This window comes from Equus przewalskii, unplaced genomic scaffold (genome assembly GCF_037783145.1).
Source record: "Equus przewalskii isolate Varuska unplaced genomic scaffold, EquPr2 contig_R1908, whole genome shotgun sequence".
NCBI lineage: Eukaryota > Metazoa > Chordata > Mammalia > Perissodactyla > Equidae > Equus > Equus przewalskii.
The window spans coordinates 62,280-88,972 of record NW_027228508.1 but is presented as its reverse complement, the minus strand read 5'-3'; the positions used below and the strand labels follow the sequence as shown (position 1 = coordinate 88,972).

At 43.4% G+C, this 26,693-nt stretch overlaps 1 protein-coding gene across 1 annotated transcript in view; it reads right to left on the bottom strand.

Annotated features, from left to right (window-relative positions):
* Window positions 1-26,693, bottom strand: part of LOC103544518 (solute carrier family 28 member 3) — a 62,121-nt gene that overhangs the window by 10,433 nt on the left and 24,995 nt on the right. Inside the window, exons 3-15 of the mRNA XM_070606958.1 lie at window positions 26,180-26,278; window positions 22,020-22,102; window positions 18,697-18,788; window positions 17,092-17,281; window positions 15,856-16,000; window positions 14,497-14,610; window positions 13,578-13,655; window positions 11,430-11,510; window positions 10,043-10,123; window positions 5,986-6,111; window positions 3,752-3,882; window positions 869-1,037; window positions 274-471 (exon numbers count right to left, since the gene is read on the bottom strand). Of these exons, the coding sequence (XP_070463059.1) occupies window positions 274-471; window positions 869-1,037; window positions 3,752-3,882; window positions 5,986-6,111; window positions 10,043-10,123; window positions 11,430-11,510; window positions 13,578-13,655; window positions 14,497-14,610; window positions 15,856-16,000; window positions 17,092-17,281; window positions 18,697-18,788; window positions 22,020-22,102; window positions 26,180-26,278 (1,587 nt within the window). The remainder of the gene's footprint in view (window positions 1-273; window positions 472-868; window positions 1,038-3,751; window positions 3,883-5,985; window positions 6,112-10,042; window positions 10,124-11,429; window positions 11,511-13,577; window positions 13,656-14,496; window positions 14,611-15,855; window positions 16,001-17,091; window positions 17,282-18,696; window positions 18,789-22,019; window positions 22,103-26,179; window positions 26,279-26,693) is intronic.

The window sequence follows — 26,693 nt, the reverse complement described above, 5'->3', positions numbered from 1 at the left end:
TGCCCAACAGTAAATGATCACAGTGGTAAAGATTAGCTGTGCTTCTAAACACACACACACACACACACACACTTACAATGATTAATTCAATGTAACTGAGAATTATGAGGTGCTGTGTTCATTATGAGCTACATGAACTCTGGGATTTGGGGTCTGTTTTATTCTCTGATTTATCCCAACTGTGTGGCCTGACAATCAGAGTCACTAGTAACCATTTGATGGGTGTATATATGTGGTAAAGAAGTGCACTGAAAAACCAAAATATTTACTCACCGATATATATTGCTGGACACCATCCACAAATTTGGGTCCAGCCTCTTTCCTTAAATGCACCAATTTTGAGAGGTGCTCATAAGCCACAAATTCATTGAAGAAAGTCTTATAACCTATGAGTTTGGCAACCATAAAGCTGTCTTGCCAGTCCACTCCCATCATGAAGGAAAAGGGCATGAAGATGTAGGAGCATATTATCTACAAAAACCAAAAATAGATACTTTATTAGAGTAGAGATTTGCTCCCATTCTTCTGCCTCACCCACATGATGAGATTGTTCCCACCCCCTCTGTCTCCTGTAGACACAGAAATCCCTTCACATGCCCTCGTCCATCTTCGTTCATTAGAAGTCAAGCTTGGGAACAGTCACATGAAGTGACCTGGATTCTTGGGATGGAGAGAATGATGGTATGTTGGTGGACGCAGGGTGACAGGAGACAGAGAAAGAGCTGTGTGAAGATAGGGGATACATGAGAGGTTTGTGCTTGTGTACGAGTGTACTGGAGGCAGTTAGGGAAGGCAATTCACAAACCTATTTTATTTTTAAACAAAGATGGGCAGAAACAAAATGGAGGAGAAACGTGATAGAATATACCTCGAAACTCAGCTGTGGGTAGTCAAACATGTTTCCAAACCAGGACAGGGCTGCATTCGCAAAAGACAACAGGGCCAGGAAGGCAATCAGATTCACAGCGATGTTTGCCACCAGGGAGATGGATGCGGATGCTCCCTGTGATGCTGCTTCTAGGAGATTCCTTGAATCACTTTATCAAAAAATAGCAATGGCAGAATTACCAAGGAGCTGTCAGCAGATGGACATCACAGGTGTAGATATGGGGAAATCAGAGCTCATTCGGATGGAGAGACAAACTCTCAGGCCCACGCCTTGGTCAAAATCCTCACCTGGATTCCATGAAATCATGATGGGATTTATAATTACTGAGTGTAGGTGATGGGCATATGGGTGTCTGTTATACTACTCTTTTAATTTGGGGACATTTATAACTAAAAAGTTGGGAAAAGATAAAATATTATAGGCTTCAAAAATTATATCTAATTAAAAGTAGCTACCAGAGAATATTTATAAAATATTCATGGAATAAGCAATAATAATTCAAGGAAGGTCTGAACATCCATCACCTAAGAAATGGAAGGTCACCCTCACCTTTGGGCCCCCTCCCCCTCAGTGCCCTTCCTTAATCTCATCCTCTTTAATCTGAGGTAACTGGCTCCCTAGAAGTTGCTTCTCATTCCCTTTCTTTTCAATTTCCCTATATGTCTTCATCCCTAAATAATATGCTGTGTAGGTTCACACATCTGCTAACTTTATAAGTGGAATCACACATATTCCATATATACATTTTCTTTGACAACTTGCTTTTTCATTCATGGTTATGACTTTACCCACATACAAACAAGGGGTGAATCTCAGAAACATATTGGTTGATGGATTCTGTTATTTAATGAAATGCTTTTGAACATCCTAAATCCCTTAGTCTTTACAGCAAAAGAAAATGAACTGGAGAGGGGTTAAAGATACCTATATCACAGCTTCTTTTCCTATCACACAAGAGACTTCCAGAAATGGTCACCCTATGGCTTTGCAACAGTCCTAAATCAAAGCTCAATGAACACTACAATATATTTAAAATATCTACACTGAAGTCAAGGAAATGTAATAATATTCAGGTATTTAGAAAGGTTATCAGCCAAAGCAATCTTGAGAAAGAAAAACAAAGCTGGAGGCATCACACTCCCTGATTTCAAACAATACTACAAATCTATAGTAATCAAAACAGCATGGCACTGGCACAAAAACAGACACGGAGATCAATGGAACAGAATAGAGAGCCCAGAAATAAACCCCTGCTTACATGGTCAATTAATCTATGACGAAGGAGGCAAGAATATACAATCGGGAAAAGATAGTCTCTTCAATAAAAGGTGTTGGGAAAACTAGACAGCTACATGCAAAAGAATGAAACAAGGCCACTTTCTTACACTATACACAAAAATAAACTCAAAATGAATTAAAGACTTAAATGTAAGACCTGAAACCATAAAACTCCTAGAAGAAAACATAGGCAGCCAGCTCTTAGACATTGGTCTTAGCAATATTTTTATGGACCTGTCTCCTCAGGCAAAGGCAGCAAAAGCAAAAATAATGGGAAAAAAATGGAATTACATCAAACCAAAAAGCTTTTTCACAATGAAGGAAACTATCAACAAAACGAAAAGGCAACCTACTGAATGGGAGAAAATATCTGCAGATGATATATCAGATAAGAGATTAATACACAAAATATATAAAGAGAACTTACACAACTTAATAGGATATGAACAAAAAATCCAATTAAAAAATGGGCAGATGATCTGAACAGACATTTTTCCAAAGACATACAAATGGTCAACAAACACGTGAAAGATGCTCAACATCACTAATCATCAGGGAAATGCAAATCAAAGACACCATGAATATCACCTCACATCTGTTAGAATGGTTATTACCAAAAAGACAAGAAATAACAAGTGTTGGTGAGAATGTGAAAAAAAGGGAACTCTCATACAGTGTTGGTGGGAATATAAATTGGTGCAGCTACTATGGAAAACAGTAGAGAGATTCCTCCAAAACTTAAAAATAGAACTACCATATGCCACAGCAATTCTACCTGTGAGTATTTCTTCAAAAAAAATGAGAACATTAATTCAAAAAGATATATGCACCCCTGTGTTCATTGCAGCATAAGTTACAATACCCAAGATGTGGAAGCAACCTAAGTTTCCATAGATCAATAAATGGAAAAAGAAGTTGTGGTATAGATTTACAATGGACTACTACTCAGCCAGAAAAAAAAATCTTGCCATTTGCAACAACAATGATGGACCTAGAGGGCGTTATGCTAAGTGAAATAAGTCAGACAGAGAAAGACAGATACTGTGCGATTTCACTTATATGTGGAATCTGAAAAACAAAACAAATGAGCAAACATAACAAAACAAACAAACCCATATAGAGAACAAACTGGCGGTCACTCGAGGGGAGGAGCGTGGGGGACGGGCAAAATAGATGGAGATTAAGAGGTACAAATTTCCAGGCATAAAGAAGTCACGGGGATGTACAGCATAAGGAATACAGTCAATAACAGGGTAATAATTTTGTATGGTGACAGACGGTTACTAGACTTGTTGTGGTCATCATTTCGTAATGTATGTAAATATCGAATCACTATGTTGTACACCAGAAACTAATACTGTATGTCAACTATACGTCAGTGAAAACAAAAAGGTTTTCAAGGGTTGAACAAGATTTTCTGGAGTGAAGTCTAACAGTCAGTGAGATATTAAATTCACTTTAATACCATAATTCACTGTGCTCTTTGTCAAATTTTGCTGTTCTTTGAATGTGGACCCATTCACTGCCCCCGCCCCGTGCCCACAGCTTGTATAGTCATTAGTGAGGTGAACGAATCTCACTTACCCCATTTCCATTTCCATGGCATTCTTCAGGGTTATTTTAGGTGTTTCTGTCTCAGGCCAAAGGAGTTTAGCCATAGCCAATGACGCAGGCGCTGACATAACTGAAGCAGTTAATAAGTGGGTGGGTGAAATCTGTGATTTTAGGAGAAAGAAGGCAACTTAGGTTTAGCTTGTCTGTTGCGTACAGGAAGAATGGCCCAAAAGCCTCGCTAGGGAAGAGAAAGGGCAGGAACTGCATCTATGCCAGAAAACAGTGTTTCTTTGGAGGCTTGGAGGAGCTCAGGGAGCCAAGCTGGCATCACATAAGACTCAGAGGGAGGAGGGAGTAATTTGTGTGAATTGACCACATCCCTGGAGAGAGGCACAAAACCAAAGTCGGATCATTTCTTTTTTTTTTTTTTTTTGATTGGCACCTGGGCTAACAACTGTTGCCATTTTTTTTTTTTTCTGCTTTATCTCCCCAAACCGCCCCTGTACACAGTTGTATATCTTAGTTGCAGGTCCTTCTAGTTGTGGGATGTGGGATGCCACCTCAACGTGGCCTGACGAGCGGTACCATGTCCGCGCCCAGGATCCGAACCCTGGGCCGCCACAGCGGAGCGTGTGAACTTAACCACTTGGCCACAGAGCCCACCCCAGTCCGATCATTTCAAAAGAGAATTAATCCTGTGCTGCAGGAGCTTTCACAGATCCCTCCACCTCTCTGTTGTCCTTTGGAATTTTCAAATAGTCCCTAAATCCCATATTTCATTACATCATCAATTTAGATGGGGATGTCCGGGGCTGCGGGCATGGATACAACCCTCTTGTCTTCCTTGTGCTTTTCTGAAAGTTTGTGCCTTTACGTTGTAATACTCATTTCTGCCGAGTTCCTGTGATCTGTGAGCATCTCTGCTCTCCTCACTGCAGGTCTACTTAAACTCTTTCCCCTCCCCTCCCCACATCCTTATTGTTTCTGGATCCTCTTCCCTATCTTTTCAGAATTCCAGAATCAGCACCCTCTCCCCACTCCCATTCCACCCAGCACATTTCTGCAGGCAGCGTTCCCACAGTGGTGGCAGAGGGGATCATCTGGGGATCCAGTGACAGAGCTATTCCCACAGTGGTGGCAGAGTGGATCATCTGGGGATCCAGTGACAGTGCTATTCCCACAGTGGTGGCAGAGTGGATCATCTGGGGATCCAGTGACAGTGCTATTCCCACAGTGGTGGCAGAGTGGATCATCTGGGGATCCAGTGACAGTGCTATTCCCACAGTGGTGGCAGAGTGGACCATCTGGGCATCCAGTGACAGTGCTGTTCCTGAGGTCTCCTTCACCCTTTTCCTCTTCCTTCTTCCTGCTGATCGGCTTCCAAGAAACAGATGAAGTCCTGGAGTGAAACTCGCCTATCTTGTAAGAACGCCCAGTCACCTGGGTCACAGGGCTGCTGTTGATCCCATTTCTCCCATGGGGGTGGCATCTATGTGTGGCTTGTCAGCTCTGTACTTGGGGCACATGCGCCAGTTACCATAAGGCTCTCCATCCCTATGCTATTGACCACCAGCTCTCAATGGGCTGTACATTGGAATCTGAGGAGTTAAAAAAAAATACTGATGCCTGGGTCTCATCCTAAGAGGTTCTGGTTTAATTACTCTGGGGGATGGGCCTGGGTATTGGGGCTTTTAAAGTCTCCCAGGTGATTCTAACGTGTAGTAAGGTTTGAGAACCACTGCTGGAGGTCAGGGTCAGATAACTGTTTCTGTAAAGGGCCAGAGAGTAAATATTTTTGGGTTTTTGGAGCCACAACTTCTCAACTCTCTAGCATGAAAGCTGCCATAGAGAAACAAATAGGACTAGCTGGTTTTCAGTATAAATTCAGTTAAAAGTAAAGAGGAGTGATCTAGAATTGGCCCATGGGTCATTCTTTGTTGACCTCTGGTTTAGATTGCCTTTACTAGTGTAATAGGTTGTTTTTGTACAGATTTATATTTTCAGCCAAAGTAGCCTCATAATATGATGTATTCTGCTGTGGTTGGATAGGATTCACTTTTAGGTGCCAGCGATATAAAAGTGAAGCCCCAAAGCTCCTTTGGGGACTCCATTCAAATGCCAAAGGAACTGTGACCAGCCATCCAGCAAAAACGACTCTCTTTTGGCCTCCTTATCCGGCAGCAATGGTAAAGAAAAAAAGAAATAACAATAGCAAAGAAAGAGGAGGTTGTATTTTCCATAAATTGATCCGCAAATATTCTTACCCCAAAAGAAATGTATGCGCCTAAGACACTTCCAGCGATGGTAGAGAACCCAGCAGTCATGATTGCATGCAGTTCGGACCTGGTGACGTGTGGTAAATACGGCCGGACCAGCAGTGGAGACTCCGTCTGGAAACAGAGAGTGAGCAGATTGTGTTCCCTTTCAAGTCTTAGGAGGGTATGCCAATCTACTCAAAATTCCATCCTCTAAAACAGTATTTCTAAGAGAGGACCTCAGACCAGCTCCATCAGCATCACCTGGGAACTCCTTAGACATGCAAATTCTCAGACTTACTGAATCAGAAACTCTGGGGGTGGAGCCAGCAATCCTGTTTTAACAGCTTTCCAGGTGGTTCTGATGCATGCTGGAATTTGAAAGCCTACACCCTAGCTGTCTGCGTCATTTGAACTCTAGGTGAGTGTGCATACTGAATCATGAGTAAAGTTTGCAGGGCGCTAATCACACAGCCCCCACTTAGCCTGGACTGGACTCTGCTGGCTGGGGACACTTTTCTAAGGTTGGAACACCATTGGCCAAGTAACTCTGCCCAGTGGCCTGGCCTTGAGAACTGGTGATTCCCAGCCTCTGTGACTTCCCATCTTCCAGCTTCATCTCGACAGACCTTAAACCTCTTTGCTGATACTACAGGGAAACAGACACACAAGCATAAAACAAATAGCGAGGACAGGTACCCAGAGGCTTTTCCCTAATTGAGAATCAGAGACCCCTTCTTGCCCTTGGGTGGAAAGGAATCAGATAGCCTGTAGTTGTAAAGGCTTGAGTCCCCTCAAGTAGTGCAGGTGGCCTGCAGCCTGGGGCTCTTCATAAATAATAGCTGAACTTTAGCATATTAGGTATCAAATTGAGCATGTGTGCAATTTTACAATTTTCCCCTATTATTTCTAAATGTTCTGTAAGAGTGAATGTGTTGAGCGTCAATTTATGGACTGAATAGAAATTCAGTACATGAGCCCTCTTACCCCGAAGGTAGGAGGAATCAACTCAAGATGGTGCCCTAATTAGTCCAGAGAGATCTTATGACTGTAATTATAATAATTTGAACTCCTAGGGAAGGAAGCATGGGCCCTGCTCTGAAGCCCTTGCTCCAGGTTAGCAAGCTGGGCTGGCCGAGTAGAAGGCTCAGCTGCCTGGAGCAGTCGTAAGCCTGGGATCCGGGGCCATGTGTTTTTCTGGGTGACTATTTTTGCTTCAAATCCAACTTCCTTGGGCAGCCATGCTAGCGAGCACTCACACTTGGTTTCCTTGCTATGTGACTCCATTCTGCCTGGAACTCCATGTGCAGAGTGGGAGGATGATTATGACTATTTCTCACTCATCCGCCCCTTAGGAATGCCACTATTTTGAGAGACACTCCTTTTGCATCACATTTCTTTGCTTAAATGGACTTCAGGCAAAAGAGCATTTAACCATGGATGATCATGAAAACGCTTTTACTTGTCAGCATTGTTCCTCAGGCTCAGCAAAGACAGACTGTTGGCCAGTTCAGACAAGTTAAGAATGAATTCAGGTATTTATACAGTTGCATGGTTGTAGGTGGGAGCCTTTCCTGGTCTCTTTCATCGCCCCAGCCTTACACTACAGCAGGTTCGGCTGCCTGCTACGGGTTTGCAGGCTCAAGATAGTGGTGAACTCCATATGAGTGAATGAGCTGCTCGCCTCTGAAGGGTGAGCCAGAGGCCTCAACAATTCTATAAGTTCAGAAAAGATTGGTTGAGAATCTCTGCATGAAAAGTCTGATGCTTTGACAAAATGCCTCAATCTTTTGTCCTCTCCATCAAATTTCCAGAACCCCACCTAGAAGAAATGGATAAATTCCTAGACTCTTACAACCTCCCCAAACTGAATCAGGAAGAAATAGAGAATCTGAATAGACCAATAACAAGTAAAGAAATAGAAACAGTAATCAAAAACCTCCCCAAAAATAAGAGTCCAGGACCAGACGGCTTCTCTGGAGAATTCTACCAAACATTCAAAGAAGATTTAATACCTATCCTTCTCAAACTATTCCAGAAAATTGAGGAAGATTGAGCACTCCCTAACACATTCTACGAAGCCAACATCACCCTGATCCCCAAACCTGACAAGGACAACACAAAGAAGGAAAACTACAGGCCAATATCACTGATGAACATAGATGCAAAAATCCTCAACAAAATTTTGGCAAACCGAATACAGCAATACATCAAAAAGATTATACACCATGATCAAGTGGGATTTATACCAGGGACACAGGGATGGTTCAACATCTGGAAGTCAATCAACATGATTCACTACATTAACAAAATGAGAAACAAAAACCACATGATCATCTCAATAGATGCAGAGAAAGCATTCAACAAGATCCAAAACCCATTTATGATAAAAACCCTCAATAAAATGGGTATAGAAGGAAAGTACCTCAACATAATAAAAGCCATATATGACAAACCCACTGCCAACATCATACTCAATGGACAAAAACTGAAACCCATCCCTCTGAGAACAGGAACAAGATGAGGGTGCCCACTTTCACCACTCTTATTCAACATAGTACTGGAGGTGTTGGCCAGAGCAATTCGGCAGGAAAAAGAAATAAAAGGAATCCAAATAGGCAATGAAGAAGTAAAACTCTCACTGTTTGCAGACAACATGATCTTATATTTAGAAAACCCCAAAGAATCCATAGGAAAACTATTGGAAACAATCAATAGCAATAGGAAAGTTGCAGGGTATAAAATCAACGTACATAAATCAGTAGCATTTCTACACAATGAACTAACAGAAAAAGAACTCAAGAACTCAATCCCATTCACAATCACAACAAAAAGAATAAAATACTTTGGGATAAATTTAACCAAGGAAGTGAAAGATCTATACAACGAAAACTACAAGACTTTCCTGAAAGAAATTGATGACGACATTAAGAGATGGAAAGACATTCCATGCACATGGACTGGAAGAATAAACATAGTTAAAATGTCCATACTACCTAAAGCAATCTACAGATTCAATGCTATCCCAATCAAAATCCCAATGACATTCTTTACAGAAATTGAACTAAGAATCCTAAAATTCATATGGGGCAACAAAAGACCCCGAATTTCTAAAGCAATCCTGAGAAAGAAGAACAAAGCCGGAGGCATGACAATCCCTGACTTCAAAGCATACTACAAAGCTACAGTAATCAAAACAGCATGGTACTGGTACAAAAACAGGTGCACAGATCAATGGAACAGAATTGAAAGTCCAGAAATAAAACCACACATCTATGGACAGCTAATCTTCGACAAAGGAGCTGAGGGCCTACAACGGAGAAAAGAAAGTCTCTTCAACAAACGGTGCTGGGAAAACTGGAAAGCCACATGTAAAAGAATGAAAATTGACCATTCTTTTTCACCATTCACAAAAATAAGCTCGAAATGGATCAAAGACCTAAAGATTAGGCCTGAAACAATGCCTTCTAGAAGAGAAGATAGGCAGTACACTCTTTGACATCAGTTTCAAATGAATCTTTTCGGACACCATAACTCCTCAGACGAGGGAAACAATAGAAAGAATAAACAAATAGGACTTCATCAGACTAAAGAGCTTCTTCAAGGCAAGGGAAAATAGGATTGAAACAAAAAAACAGCCCACTAATTGGGAAAAAATATTTACAAGTTATTTATCTAACAAAGGGTTAATAAAAGCTCATTGTGTCTAAATTATTTTGCAACAACTTTAGCTCTCAGGAGACAGACTCAAACTGCCACCCATATCATGCAAATCTCTTAATAATGCTAAATAAAAAGAATTTGTAAGTTAAAAAAAAAAATTTCCAGAACCCCAATGCGACATTAATGCACTAACACTCTTGGAAGGGCTCTCTCTCTCTCTCTGTCTCTCTTTTACTTTCTCTGGAATCTAGACTTTGTCAATGTTCAGGGGTCCTTATTTTGACACTCTTCCCTCTACATTAAAAGAAATAAAGCCATCATATTTTTTTATTCCACCTTCTGGAAAGACTGTAGATTTTAGCAAGTGTTTTTTGTTGTTTTATTTTTTGATATTACAACTTACTTGCCCGATGAATATATTGCCAGCAGCAACCACAGATTCAATAGGAGATGATCCCACAGTAACCAGCATGAGCCATCCAACCTAAAAGGGGACAAGGGACAAAGTCAGTGAAGAGCTATTTATATACACAAAGCTTCAGAGTAGGGATAAAATCTTTGGAGGAAAACGCAGAGGCCTTCAACAACTGTAGGCAGGCCAGCAATGTGCTAACTGTGAGGACATCTTACCTAGTCCTTAGAGCAGGCCAATCACACCCTCCTATTGGAGGGGTAAGTCTGAGTCATTGTACATACTTTCAACATCATGTGAATGAATTTCCTCTGAAATGTTGTGGACGAGTCATAAGCTATAATAATTGCTGACAGTCATGGCAGGCTTACTGCATTCCAGGCAGTTTTGAGCCCTTGATCTGAGTAACACTTTAATCCAGACAATAACCCTTTGAGGGAGGTCCTATAATTATGCCCATTTGATAGAAGTGGAAACTGAGGCACAGAACAGTTTAGCTGTTTTGTCAAAAACCACCCAGCTAATAAGTAGTGGTGTGTAGTTGACATCTGGCTTTTCCTGTTTAACATTCAATCAAACACGGTTTATGGTCCTACTTTCGCGGTGGCCCTTCCACATGGAGACTCTGGTGCCCACCTCAGAATGGGGACTTCCTGTGGCATTCTTTCTCCTTAGACATGAGCACAGTAATTCTGAATGTTTAAATCAACAATCAGAAAATTGTGGGCCCTGATGCTCTTGCTGATGCTGAATTCTGCCAGTATTCTGGTTCTCTCTCTATATATATTTTATTTATTGACAGGGATCAAAGGAGGGCTGGGCTGTGCCCAAACCCTGTGTGTGTTCAAACCAGCTTACACATTTCATAGATTTCTGGTCTAACATGTCACTGTAGGACTGACAGTTGCTGGGCCAGCAGGAATGAGATTAACTTTTTTTTAGATTAGTGTGCTTATAAAACTCCCTCAGGAGTGAAAAGCAGCTTCCCCTTCTTGCTCTGATTCCCTAGCAGCTTCCAGACCAGAGTGCCCCCTTTTGGAACCTCCTGCAGATAAGCAGTGACTGCATAAGGCACAGGACAGATGGAGGACAGTGCTGTTTTCCCCAGCAGGTGTGGGACCTGTGGGAGTCAATTCTGTGGCTAAAGAAGAAATTGCTAAGGTTTCATGAAGATATCAGGGGGTTGCAAGTCACAGCCCTGTCAGAAGTCCCTGAGATAAACCTCCCTCTAGGGACGCGTGTAGAATATCTTGGGAGCCGGGGTGGAACTTGGTACGAAGAGAACCGCACTTTGGAAAACGCTAAATAAAATGTATTTAGGACTTAGTCCCTGAGAGAATCAGCTCTACAGCTGTCACCCATCCCTCTGGTCCCGTACCTTTCTAATGATCCACTGCATCAGTCCTAGGTAGTAGAGCATGGACATGACCGCGCTGAAGAAAACCACGATTGGCAGGACCTGGGGGAGGAGATGGAAGCAATCGTGGGCTAACGTTGCCCTCAGGAGGATTAGTAGGTTTCAGATTAGTCTCCTTCTTTCTACCTCCTTTTCCTCCTCTGAAATGTCATAAAAATACTGGAAACTCCTCTTGAACGAAACAACACTTTTATCAGGCAGCTGCTGCATCCACTGTCTCTTATCCTAATTTGCTTGGATAATCTTGAGTATATTTCATCGGAAACTTGACATTATTTTTTCCCTCTACTATAATGATCTTTTCTTCCTTTAGTGTCTCAGAGAAGGAATGAAGTTTTGGGGGAATTTGTAATAATTAGGCCCATTAAACTGAAGGCCACTGGCAGATGTCCTTGTTCTGATATTAAACAGTCATGAGCTTCAGCACTTATTAGCAGAGTAACCCGGGTCAAGATTAAGCGTGAGCAACCTCATCCTTATTCAAAGTGGCTGCACAGATCAGACAGAGCATAGTAGGTCCTCACACACAGTGCCTCCTATGGAGGAAGCATCCACTCTTTGAGCTTTTAGAATGAAAATTATTTTACTTACAGACTTTATAATCACTAAGAAAAGATTAAACTTTGGAAACTAGCTTACTTCTGTGTTCATAAAGGTTGTCCTTTCCTAGATCCTATTTTCCTGAGGCTCTTTGTGTGCCTTCAATGCAGCGTCTACAGGGAGCCGTGTCTCCCCTGCAGAAACCACACAGAGCTGTGGTCTCAGTCCCTCCCCACCCCTACCCCTCCACACCCCTTCCCCTCTGCTCCCCAGCTAAATTGCCAAGGACAAGCTGTGACCAGAGGCTCAGAATCACTAGGACAATTTGTACAGGATCCAATTTAGGAAACTCTATTAATACTTTATATTACAAGACATTCTGCGCCATCATTCAGAGCCCACGCAATTACATGCTTTTGTTGGCTTTAATGGGTGGGCAGAGCCTTCCTGAAAGTGTCAGGGAGTCGAAGGGGCTCATCTCTCAAATGTGCCCACAGGGATTCTGTGCTGGCAGACAGGATGGAGGCTACTGCCCTGGGGAGAGTGGGTGGGAGGGCTGAGACACTGGTGCAGTCTGGGCAGCAAGTCGCGCCTTCTTTGTGACTTTATTTTTTCCAATTCTGGATTCAGATCACTATATGAGTATATTTCCATCTCAATTTGTAAACACTTGACCTTTCAGAGATGGCTTAGTTATCTCAGCACCAAAGCATCAAATCAGCAGTTTGAAAAAATATCCAGCCTAACAGTTGGCCTAACTGAAATGGGGGTAATTTGGAGGTAAATCTGGAGTCTCTAAGTGAGAAGACAGTTTAGAAGTGTAGGAACAATGATACACCAAAAAAAGGAAAGCTGAAGAAAAAGCCAAATGCATCTTTCTGACTGTTACCAGGCATCTGTAGGGACTTCCCAGAGGACAGTGACTTCCTGGGGCTTGTGGGAGCCCAGAGAGGCAATTGATGAGGCCCGGGCATGGGGCCAGGCTGCCTTTCTCCTGTAAAATAACATCCCTCTTTGGCTGGGAGAAGGCCCAGCCCCCAGGCCTCCCTAGGCAAAGGCTGTGCTGAAGGAAAATGGGAACGGTTTAGCACGAGGATGGTTCTGGAAGGACAGAGGCTGATGTGGACGACCAGCTGTCCTGGTTGGCCTGGGACTGAGGGTTGGCTAAGCGCAGATCTGTCACCGATCCTGGACCTAGCAGCCGTTGGTGGCCATATGCCTGTTCATGGCCAGGTACCTAATGATCTTTTCCCTGAAATCTCAGATACTGTTGCCCTGTATGATTTTTCATAAGTATCTCAGACCACGCTACAAGCCCCCCAAAGGTATTCCAATATTTCTGACCCCTCTACATGTTTCCCTTAATGCTATAGTAACAAAGCAAAACATTTGCAACCCACTGACTTCAGATAAAATTGCAATGAGAAAGGACAGTGGTGTGCTGTGCACCTATGACGTGCCCAGCAGCTGTACGCCTGGTTTCTGGTAGTTGGGTCCTATCTGAACATCTACCAAGACTGAGAAGTTACTGAAAAGGACATGGCTCCATAGAAAAGGGTTTGACTTTACCTTAAATGCAAAGAAGTGGTCTGTGTATTTCTCACCAAAGACAAAGGAAGCACCAGCGTCAGTGTGCTCCAGGAAGGTCTGAGTTAAAGAAAGGACAAGAGCAGATCATTATAACCCCTGAGGCAGTGGTTACTGTCCCCAGGACCCACCAGCCTCTGCAGAGGGTGAGGACCCAGCAAACTTGTTGGATAGACTTGGAGAGTTAATTTTCTCAGCTTTTCTCCCTTGAGTGGGTGGAACGGAAGTGTATTTTTCAACTATGACTGTGCACAGACTTTCCAGCCTTTCTTTCTTTTTTTTTTTTTTAGGAAGATTAGCCCTGAGCTAATATCTGTGCCCATCTTCCTCTACATCCATGCCCATCTTCCTCTACTTTATATGTGGGATGCCTACACAGCATGGCATGCCAAGCGGTGCCATGTCTGCACCCAGGATCCGAACTGGCGAACCCTGGGTCACTGAAGCTGAACATGCACACTTAACCACTGCACCACAGTCCGGCCCCCATCCAGCATTTCTAACATTCAATCTGACTCTAGGGTGATGAAGAGTAACTTAGGTGTGGCAATTTGCTCCAGAAGAAATAGATGGCACATAGGTGGCACTGCTGACCACTAGATGCAAAAAGAGTCTGTCTCTCTGTTTGTGGAACCGTCTTAGAAGTGTGACACCCCTTGGGCAGGATGAAGGGGGCAATCGGGATAGGGAAGAGATGTAGTGGATGGTATGGGTGAGGGGCAACAATAATATCAATAACCTGGACAGATTAACATTTTCCACATAAAATTATTTGTCTAACTCATGCTATGAAGTTACAATTTGGGTCAACTCATGGAGATAAATAAACCTATTTCTGACATATCATATTCAAATGTTGAAAGCACTATAAAAGTAAGATGTTCTTTTGAACCCAACTTACCTGAACTTGTTTGCCCAACCACTGAAAAGCCATAAGTCCAGGGCCAGTCCTTAGTATTATGAGCCCAAGAAGAAACTGTAACCCAATTCCCCAAAAGACAGGCCTCCAGCGAACCTATGCGGAAAGATGGAGAGAGACGTATCTTATTAGAGGGTGAATGCTGACCTCAGCATAAACGCCCAGAGGATCACTGTTTCCTCAGAAGCTTCTCACATGTGGCCTGTGACCCACCTTCTCTGGGAGGCCCAAGCAGTCATGAGCAGAGAGTCCCTTGATAGGCTAATATGCAGAAATCTCAGGGTGGTATTCCCTCTTTCTAAACCTGAGTTTGAAGCCTTCAGTCTCAGGGGAGTATGTAATCATTATGTCATGATAAAACAACTTAGACCCAAAGAGTAGTCTTACCAGGGCCATAAGGAGGAAGGATCTAGCCTTGATGGTCATGCTGTCAATATTCAATACATATAATTATATGCCCTGTCTAGAAGATGGAGAGGCAGAACATGACTTCTCCGTGTGTCCTAGGTTTGTTGATCTGACAAACTGTAAGTGAATTAAGTGAAAGAAATTCCACCCTCTCTAGGGGCTTGCATTTCACTGTAAAGCAGCCAATTATCTCTAACGCAGACCCAGGGAGAGCAGAGTCATGGACATTCAGCTGCTTTCATTTTTTGTGCAGAGAAGAGTGGCCTGCAAAGAACTATGGGATTGGAGGCATAGAACACAGCAGAGATGTTCACAGGGCAAAGAATTTGGATCATATTAGGTGACTTTGGTCTCTGACTCATGCCTTCTTTTGAGGGGTCAACCTTTTAGACAGTAAAATCTTCCAGGATTTGCCATTATGAATCATTTGTGAACAACTGATGTTTCAGAATTCCTGCCCATGTATTGGGTTACTGACTGACAGAACAAGGATGAGAAGGGAATTTAATGTGAACAAAACTGTTTAAGGACAAAGTTTTGGAGTGAAATAGCCAAAATTGCAAATGGAAATTTGATGCACTGCAGAATCTCATGGTAGAATATTAGATTATTTACTGGTCGGGGGAAATCTGTATCAAAATGGATGAGTTTTCTTTGAATGTGTGTTTGATGGGGAGAGGAGGGGACACAAGTAGAAGTTGGACTTAACAACACAGAACATCTCACTGATTGTGTAACTAGAAAATTACTGAGAATAAACAATGAGAAAGTGACAGTTCTATGAAAGTAGAAGCGCCCCCTAGGCACTCAAAATATCATAGCAAGGTAAGAAAAATACTGAATAAGTTAAATTCTCTTGCACTCATTATTTAGAGCAATTTACACATGAGAAAAAAGAGGGAAAAACCCAAAAAGCATCAATTTGATACTTACTTTGGTTGGGTGCTTGGAAAATAGAAACATCAGGATAACGTACATTATGAGCCCACCAAAGGACACCAGCTGCCGTTGGCCCAGTTTGGCGGTGTCAAAGATCAGCCAGAAAATAACTCCCAGGATCAGAGAGCTCCAAATCACCCTGAGAGAACCAGAAAGGGGCCTGTTTGTTGTATTCATGGCATTGTTTGTAGCATTCAAGTGCTAACTTGAAAATCTTAATCAGGCTTAAACTAACAAACAAAAAATATTAAGAGTAACAGGCTCTGGTGCCAGAAGTTATGCTTCTAGAAACTGCAACAGACCCTCTTTTGTTGTGGCTATAAAGGGAAATAGACAAAACATTAAGCAATGTGTCCCCCTCATTCCACAGCCCTTGGGCCCTTCAAGAACATCTAAAGGGGTCGGAGAGAAGAAAGGATGTTTGGAGAGAAGTCTGGTGATTTCTTTGAGAGATCTACAGGGAGTCTCACCTCCATTTTGGAAGATGAGAGAGGCGTTACCTTCTTCCATTTAAGGGAGAACTTGAAATGCATTCTCTGCAGTTGGGGGACCTCACCAGAGCCCCAGAGAGCCAAGTCGGACTTTACGGTAGATTCAACTCCCTGGGAAAGCAGGTGGGCCTGACAAGGCTGACTCATGGCTTGGATGGCAGAACCAGAAAGGGTGCTGTGTTGGGATTGCACAATCCTGGTTTATTAGGCCAAGGATGTGTGAAGGTTCCTGGTAGATCCCAGGTGGGCCATGCTGGGGAGAATGGGCCCTGGGTCCTACCCAGCAGGGCCACCTGGTGGGAGAGGAGGTCCCACAGAGAGAGGCTGCGAGAAACACCCTGAGTGGTCACCTGCAGGCCACCGGCTCCTGTAGGAGAGGGTTGGCTTTAGTAATTCACAGACCCTTCCTCCCAAAGAGGCCAGCTTCATGCCTAGAGGAGAGGGTCACCTCCCCAAGTGAGAACCATCCCATCCTTTGGACAACATCTTATCACTTAGTGGAACTTGCAATTAAGGCAGTTTGTAGGGACATTTGAACACATTTCAAACGAGTCCTCACCTTATCCAGGCCTTGATTTCCTGTTTGTAAAAGGAAGGCATTTTAGCAGATTATTCCCTAGGTTGTCTCTAGCTTCAATATCCCATAAATGAGGAAGCAATTTCAGAACACAGTTTTGGAAGAGTGTTCAAAAGGACAAAGATCGCTCTCAACAGCAGTAAGAGAACCAACTGCATTTACCACTTCAGCCAGAACCAATGGCTGTCCAGAAACCTTCTGCCAGGAGACAGGAGCTCTTCGATTCGATGCTCATATTTGGCCATAAAGTGATCCCAGACCACAAAGAAGATGGCAGCCACGGTGATCACGAAGAGAGGAAGGGCTCGGTGAAAGTTGAGGGCACACGCGGCGATCACCACAGCCAGGTAACCTGCCGGGAAGCAGACACAGATGGGGCCCATCAGCACCAGCTGGAGACCAGCCACAGCACCAATCGGCTCAGCAAAGGGGAGGTTCAGGCAAGGGAGCATTGAAGGTGGGAGTGGTTGTGATAGGGCTGTGGGCTCCTCTGATTATAAGTAGTGGATTTTGGGGGCTTCTGATGTTTTTCCAGGCAAGTCCTAAAAGTCTCACCATGAACGCTAGGAGGACAGCGTGCTAGGTCTTTTTCTCTCATAGAACCTTCTGAGTGCTCGAATCCTGATGCTTCATCACTGGGCCTCTCACTCAGTACTACCCACTTTTTTCTGGCATTCAGACTCGGCAGGCGAGCTTCCATCAGAGAAAGGCCAGGAGTTGAAGCCACCACTGACTAAAGGTATTGATTCTCCTGGTTTGCAGCTCAGATTTGGCCTAAGCTTGAGTAAGAAAACAGGCCCACCAACAATCTCTAAGTGTCCTGGGATCTCTACAGGAAAGGGGAAGGGGTGCGGCAATTACCAAGGGGGCTGCTTTTGAAGAAGAGGTTGTAGGATAAGAACAACAGGGTTTCCTGCTAAAGGTCAGCAAACATGGTCCGAGGTTAAATCTGGCTGCCACGTGCTTTGTAGGTGGCCAGTACAGCTGTATTCGTATGTTTGTATTTGTCTTCTACAAATAAAGTCTCATGGGAACACAGCCACACTGTCTGTGCACTTTTGTCCCATAAGGCAGAGTTATGTGGGTTTTGTCATATGACGTGTAAAGCCTGAGACACCATCTGGCCAGGAACACAGAAAGTTTATGGCTGTTCCCTGTTCCTGCAGTGTGACCGCCAGCAGACCCACTGACCTCGGGGTACAGCAGTCTTGGCTTAACGTCTCTGGACTTGGGTGGGAGGGTCCCATCTTAGAGACAGGAGTGCTCTTTAAAATGGGCTACAGAGCTCTTTGCTTGGGAGGGAACAAAACTGGAGACCTACTCATCTGTGAGGACAGTGTGGTCCCGCCTTCAGGCAAGGGGAGCGGGCTCCCTGACCCCAGGCTCCTCTTCGTGTTGTGTTTACGTAGAGTATTAATTGCTTATATTTCCCCTGCCATTAGGTCTCTGCCTTGTGATTACTGTCATGTTTTCCACTTACCTGGATGTGATGAGCCAACCCTCAAATCCACACCATGGTCACAAAGGCCACAGGAGTAGGGGACCTAAAAAGTTAGCTGCTGGTACAAAAACTGGACAGGGAACCGCTCTGCACAGGTGTCCCACGCTGAGACAACCCACTCGGGGGCTTCCTGGTTGATTCTCTCCCTCTCTGGATGATTCCGTGAGGTCCAGGGCAGGGGGGAGACTTATTTTCTTTCCACAGAAACCTCATATTTTGAGGATCCACAGAAAGAGACACTCGATTCTATCCCCTTTGTTATTTACCTGCTAATAAGATGCCCCAGAAGATGTACCGAAAGGTGGTTTTGTGTTTTTGATAAAAATCCCGAATCATACCATACTTCCTTTCCAGATACCTGTAAGAAGACAAAAGCAAAAATGCAGGCAGAAGTCAACACCAAAATCATGAACTAAACTGGCAGCTAAGGGTGGATGGGGCTTTGTACATCAAGCAAGCAAACGATCAAACTCATGAGTGTGTGTTCTACAATATAGAAACGGGAAACTCCTTTCATTTTAGACTAAAAGCAGCCGTGGCTTGGATCTGCCTTTGCTGAATGGATGGGATTTGCTGAACTGCATGTGCCAGCCCTTGAGGGGTTACAGAGATGAGAAAACGTGCTCCTGGAAATGGAGCAGGGGAGACGGAGAACTAACCAAAAGCTGAAAATAAATCATAGGACGAGGGTGTTTGTCACTGGACTATGAGGGCCTCCATTAGCTTTTAAGCCACTGTCATTAAATGTTGATTTTAAAAAAAATAAAAATCCAATGAACTGTCATCCCTTCTGGTTCGACAAAGTTTGGCTAAGAGGGTGGTTCCCTGTCCTCGCTCACCATACTTTTTAGTGGGAGGCTGACAGACTTCACTGGGTGCTTGAAATGTAAAGTAGGATTTTGTGCATCTGAGAGCTATTAACCAGTATGTTGTAATATAGCTTTCTCAGAAAGTTCTGGAATTTTTGGCATGTCTTTGTTTCTGTCTGGAGATTTATTATGGGGTGGTAGGTGGTGTGGGAGCAATGTTTGCATCTGATCACTTCGTCTGGGGAGGAAGGTGTCCACCCATAAGTGAGTGTGAAGAGGCCACATGGCCGTACCCACAACTGTTGTCCTCTACTTCTCCTGGGATGCTCCCGGTCCCCTCCACACCTGCTCTGAGAACTGGCTTCCCTGCAGGTGCCTCTTTCCTCAATGATGCACCTAACTGAAGCCTCTCCTTCTGCTTGAGGCTGGACAGCATTTCTAAAACAAGCCACTGGACAGCATTTCTAAAACAAGCACTTCTCGTCCAGTATAGGAAGATTCCCAATCTCCAGGACCGCACAGGACCCTGGCCCTAGCTGGGACTGCCCCTCCCCTTTGTTAAGGCCTCCAGTCCCCTCCTTCCCACAGTCAGGCCCACATGTCCAGGTCTCAGCTCCCTTCAGGTTTCAGGGCACAGCTCAGTCCTTTGCTTCTATGAAGGCTTCTTGCATCTGCTCAGGCAGAGGCATCCTCTGCGCTTTCTTCCGACTGTCTTCTCTGATTGTGTTTTCTTATGGAGCCTTGACTGACTACAACTTCCTGGAAAATGGATGTCTGTGAGCCCTACAGCATCAGCATCTGGGACACTGAGGATGCTTGACAGGCATTTGTCGAATTACTGGATGCATGCAATGGGAGTGTACATTGCTTTTCTGGAACAGTATTTGACAGCTGTGGGTTGGGACCCTGTAGTGGGTTGTGAAGTCACACAGGGCATGATAACCCTCATTAAAAGGGAGAAGAGGACATCTCAGAGTGTATCACACACAGAGTGATGGTAGATATAGTTCATGAAACTTTTGTCATTATCATGTGTGAATCTGTACTGAGAATTAGAAACACTGTTCTAGAAGACATTGAAGGAATATAAATGTGTAAAGACTAAGTTTTTCATGGTCTAATTTAGGAAAGGCTGGTGATGCATTATCCTCAGTCATGGACATAGTGTTAACAAGTAGCAGTGGTGAGGGCAACATTTAATAGGGCGCGTCCACCTGCTTTAGGGTGGATGTATCAGATTTCTTAATTGCAGGGAATGTGTGTACATTACAGCAAGCTGACACTGCATAAAATAAAATAGCTAGAAATAGACGCTTAGCCATTTGGTTTTCTAGGCTGAACACCTCCCAGTCTCCTGGGGGTTGTTTCTATCCCGTTGACATTGGTGAAACCTGAGTGCCTCTGACCACCCAAGAGAATCTCTCAGCCCCCAGCGTCAGAGACTCAGAAAGTAAAGTGAAGGATGAAACTAAGCTCAACTTTCTGAAGTAGTAAATATTCTTTTTTTTTTTCTTTTAAAGATTGGCCCTGAGCTAACATCTGTTGCCAGTCTTTCTTTTTCTTCTCCCCAAAGCCCGCCAGTACATAAATGTATATTCTACTTGTAGGTCCTTCCAGTTCTGCTATGTGAGGTGCCGCCTCAATGTGGCCTGATGAGCAGTGCCATGTCTGCGCCCAGGATCCGAACCGGTGAAACCCTGGGCCACCGAAGTGGAGCGTGCGAACTTAACCACTCAGCCACGGGGTCAGCCCCTGAGGTGGTAAATATTCTTGATGGTGTATGTGTGATAAGAAAGTTCAATCCTAATTCTGACCAACTCCAGAGATATCTTCCGATACATAAAAACAAAGTTCCTCAGAGACTTAGGAATTAAATCAAATTTAAATAGGAGTTTAGAATATTGACAAATACTTCAGTGTTATGATAGAGTACCAGACAGTCTTGGACTAGGAATCAGAAGCCGAAGTTGTAAGTTAGCTTTGTTCCACTCTAGCTGACTAACCTTGGGTAAAGTCACTTCTCTGAGCTTCACTTTCCTCATCCAAAAACTAAAGACAATAATTTGCCTCTCTCACCTAATGGGTGATCAGGACCTGGAATACCTTCAGGGCACTAAGAGCAAGTTTGTCGGGATTTAGAATGGATTGGGTTTTGAGAAAACAATTGCTTATTGATTGACACTGGGAAGGTGAATTAACTACTTTGTATGGACTGCAGTAATTAGTTGGTAATTTACACCTTTAATTAGAAGATTGTCTGGATATTGGGTTCCAGGGCATCAGCAGTTTGAATTTACCGTGTTGATTATCCTAGAGCTCCATTAATTTTTCTGAAAATGGTGTTGGGTGAGTAGTGGGGAGGGGGGATTGGTGATGGTGACCATCTCTGATAAATCATAATAAATGTTAAAAATTAGATGAAGATGTGGGGCCAGCCCCATATATGATGGCGGAGTGGTTACGGTTGTGCACTCTGCTTCAGTGGCAAGGGGTTTGCCAGTTCAGATCCTGGGCATGGACCTACACATCACTCATCAAGCCATGCTGTGGCGGCGACCCAGGTAGAAAAATTAGAATGACCTACAACTAGGATATGCAGCTATGTACTGGGGCTTTGGGGAGGGAAGAAAAAGAGGCATATTGGCAACAGATGTTAGCTTAGGGCCAATATTCCTCAACAGCAACAACAAAAAGAAACCCTTCAAAAAAAATTAGATGAGGATAAAACAACCACTCTGTTTAGGAGGTAGGTGTGGTTATTTCTCTGTTGAAACCTGTACCCTTTTGGATGTGTCTCTTGGTCATCCTTTGCATCTTCTTTGTTTCTTGGAGAATCCAGCTCAATGGTGACCTGCTCTTCATCCTGGAAATAAAACAGTGGAGCAGAGATGGAATAATGAGAATCTTGGGCATAATGGGCCCTGAACTCTTTTGCTCAGAATTTTGGCAAAGAACTTTTAAAAGGCCCTTTTAAATCATTATGCAAGAAGATGGCTCCTACCATCTACTGCAGAGATATTTTTTTCCCCTTGTCACAAAAAATCCAGATCACACATCTCTTCCTTTATTTCCAAAGGAGCCGTTGGTATTATCTCCTTTTCCTTAGGAACAGGCTCATACCTCTGTATTTTGCTCTTGCCTTTACCGTAATCATTCAACCACTGCTCTGTTTTCAGGCAGGTGCTAACTGTGTAAATCTCTGTTTATACTCTGCCAGCCCCAGTTTCCAAAGGACTGAGATGAAGGGGAGCAATATTTGCCACCCCAAAATGTGTCTCTTCAACATGAGAATTATTTTAGGCTGACTTGTTTTTTTTTTTGAGGAAGATTAGCCCTGAGCTAACATCTGTTGCCAATCCTCCTCTTTTTGCTGAAGAAGACTGACCTTGAGCTAACATCCGTACCCATCTTCCTCTACTTTATATGTGGGAGGCCTGCCACAGCATGGCTTGCCAAGTGGTGCCATGTGTGCACCCGGGATCCGAACCAGTGAACCCTGGGCCACCAAAGCAGAACGTGCGAACTTAACCGCTGCTCCACTGGGCCAGGCCCTAGGCTGACTATTTTTAAGAAACAAAAAACTCAGAAAGTTTTTCTTGTTACCTCCTCCTTAACTGCCTAAAATAATTCAGATAAGAATACCTGTCTCAGGAAGCTATCACCTTGGCATAATATGAACTAGATGATACACGGGGAGGAACCTAGAAAAGCCTGTTTGTTGGGCTCCCTCTGTGTTCTTCTGTTTCTGCATGGCCAAATGAACACTTGTTTTCCAAATATTTGCTTCTTTTCACCTACCTGTGAATTGCCTTCCTTCCCTTTGAAGTCCCTGACTTTCCTCACCCCTAACATCTTCTTTTGTCTTTAACTGAAGATGCTATTTGAGGTGGCAGCTTTGGCCATTTTGGCAAGTTACTCAGTTTTCCTGGGTTTCTCTCATGTATGCATGTTATTAAACTTCGTCAGATTTTTCTCCTGCTCATCTGTCTCATGCCAATTTAATTCTTAGACCTGCCAGAAGAACCTAGAAGAGTAGAGGAAAATTTCTTCCTCTTCTGCAGAGACCAAGGCTGGTTTTATTTTCCTGGCAGCCTAAGCCTTGGTATCTTCAAGAGCTAATAAACTCCCCTTGGGAACTAGAGTTCTGCTATCAGTCAGGCTAAAGGGAACTATTTCCCTTACTCTGCTAGCCCTTGCTCTGATTAACTGAGTGAAGTGGATACCTGGACCATCTTTCATGGACAAATTTCCAGATACTGTTTGAGCTCCTAAATATCCATTATCCATAGTACTCTTGGGATGGCATAGAGGATTTCCTCCCTCCCTCCATTCTGCAATAATGTCTCCCTTAGGTCCAGCTATTGTAAGCAATGGCGAGGGGACGTGGGGAGGAAGTATGTGGATGTGGAGCAGTTTTGAACATGCTCTAAGAGGTATAATGCCAAATTTCAGCTTTAGTTTTCTGTCATATCCCATGAGGCCTTTGATTCTCTGTACCTCAATAAAAATTAAGAAATGAGTCACTAGTATGTCTCTGAGCTGAAGGGATCCTCAAAGATGACATAGCCCTTCGATGCCAAACTCCATTATACTTCTGACTTAGACAGCCTTCATTTTCTCCCTGGGCCTTGGGAACTAGGAAGGCGAGGTGACAATTGCAAGAGAGACCAGCTGAGTCCAAGCTGCAGCTGCTAAGGTCGGGGGTGAACACAAGTCTTATTCATTTTTTCCTGAACATTTAGCTTGGTCAATAGTCAAAGTTTGGTAAATTTTTTTTTTTTCTGCTTTATCTCCCCAAACCCCCCGTACATAGTTGTATATCTTAGTTGCAGGTCCCTTTAGTTGTGGGATGTGGGACGCCGCCTCAACATGGCCTGATGAGCGGTGCCATGTCTGCGCCCAGAATCCGAACCCTGGGCCGCTGCAGCGGAGTGCACAAACTTAACCACTGGGCCACGGAGCCAGCCCTGGTAAATTTTTGATATAAATGATCATAATTATTATTTTCTTACAGAGAAATTACCAAGTTACCTACTATCTATGGAATTTCTAACGTTATTATTGTTTTCTTTTCTTTTTTCCCAACATTCTCATCTTTAAAACAAAACAAAACAACAACAACAACACCCCCTTCTTGACCCCACAGTCATGGACATCTGGCCCCTCCTTCCCTTCACAGCCAGACCACCTGAAAGAGTTGCCTTTACTTTTCGTGACCCGCTCCCTCACATCCTGCTCCCTCAGCCCCCTGTGATGGGGCTTCCACGGAGACGGCTTCTGCCAAGGTCACCCAAGGACCACTGTTGCCAAATCCAGCAGCTGCTCCTCAGTCTTCATGCTTCCGTTTATGATAGTAAAGTATCTAATTTTTGTTTTTGATTTTTTTGTGAAACAATATTAAACAAACAAAAAGAAGACTTTCTTTTTTAGAGCAGTTTTACGTTCACAGCAAAACTGAGTGGAAAAGAGATTTCCCATATATCCACTGCCCTCACACATGCATAGTCACCACCCCACCCCCCCTCCCCCATTATCAATGTCTCCCACTAGATTGGTACATTTATTGCAATTGATGAACCTACATTGACACATCATTATCATCCAAAGCCCACAGTTTACATTAGGGTTCACTCTTGGTGTCGTACATTCTATGGGTTTGGACAAACGTTTAATGACATGTATCCACCATTATAGCATCACAAAGGGTAGTTTCACTGCCCTAAAAGTCCTCTGCACTCCGCTTAGTCATCCCTCCCTCTTCTCTTGGTAACCACTGGTCTTTTTACCATCTCCACAGTTTTGCCTTTTCCAGAATGTTGTATAGTTGGAATCATACAGTGTGTAGCCATTTCAGGTGGCTTCTTTTACTTAGTAATACACATTTAATGTTCCCCCATGTCTTTTCATGACTTGACAGCTCATTTGTTTTTAGTGCTGAAGAATATTCCATTGCCTGGATGTACCACAGTTCATTTATCACTCAACTACTGAAGGATGTCTTGGTTGCTTCCAAGTTTTGGCAACTATGAGTAAAGCTGCTATAAACATCCATGTGCAGGTTTTGTGTGGACAGAAGCATTGTTTTCTCTTTTTCTCTTGAATAATATTTAGTGAAATGGACGCTTTTTAAACTATATTAAGTGAAATAGATAGTAATAATGTGTATAACATGATCCCAATATAGGTAACATGTGCGTGTGGTTGTATATTTGCATTGAAAGGCCATATTCCAAGATGGTAGGCGCTAAGTTTTTTCTGGAATTACAGGTCATTTTTTTGTCTTCCAAATTTCACTGCAATAATTTTCCAAATTTTCTACTTCAAACAAGTTATTCTTTTTTATCATATGAAAACTCTCCCAATAAATAGCTCAAGAGTAGGCACCCAGAATTACTTAAAAAAAAAAAAGGATGAGCTGCGTGGATAATTTGTTTGCTTTTTAGCAGCAGAATGCTTTCTTCAAAGGAGATTCCACCCAGAATTCAATATATAAAAAAAATAAAAGTGGCGTTGTGAAAGAACGCCTCAGCCTGCTCTGTAAACTTAGGTGTCACTGAGGAACCCTAGGGCGTGATGGACAGTTTTAGAACATGTCTTAGAACCTTTCTCATCTGCCTCATTTACCTTAAAACTGAGATGCTTTTGTTAAGACAGTGCCTTCGGCCTTAGGATGGAGCTTGGGATTCGTAATAGTGAGGTGTCAGAGGAAGCCTGCGTACCCTCCCCATTGGAGAACTCTGAGGACAGGTGTGTAAACACAAAATCTTTGTTCAGGCCTGTGTGTTTTCCTCATGACTCTGCCTTACACACTCTAATGACGATTTAATTCATTCCTCCCAGTGCCAGCTGAGCGCCATGCTTTCTGTCCCTGTAGCTCTCAGGTGCTTATTGCACAGCGGTTCCCACGGTAACGGATTCACTCACCGCCCTCCTCCCATACCTGTTTGGCCTTTCCGTGCCCTCTGCTCTGCACAGCTCTGCTCCTCAGTGAGCTGTCGTTTCCTGATGTGTTCTGGTTTTCACGAAAGTCTTCTTCATTCTAAGAAAAAAGGACAGATTACAAAAATAAAATGTCAGAACCAAAAAACAAATGTTTTTTTCAATGAGTGACACCTAGAAAACTTCTGAGGAGTGGGACGGCAAAGACGAGGAGTTTAGATGAGTTGGCTGGTTAAAGAAAGAACCAGTGAATCTTGGCTCATGAAGACATACAGATGATTTTTGTTTTGTTTTGTTCTGATAGAAAGATTGGTGTGGTCCAGCTTGAGGCAGAGAGCAAGGAGGACAAGTGCCCTCGTCCAGACCATGGGACTTTCTAATCAGCACTGCTGCGACCAGGGGGCAGGTTTCCAGTCTCCTTTCCATCACATCACACAGGCTTTCAACTGATAAAATAAAACAAAATATAGTAAACCCTAGGCCAGTAATTTTATTCTTAGGTGTTGGATTTATGG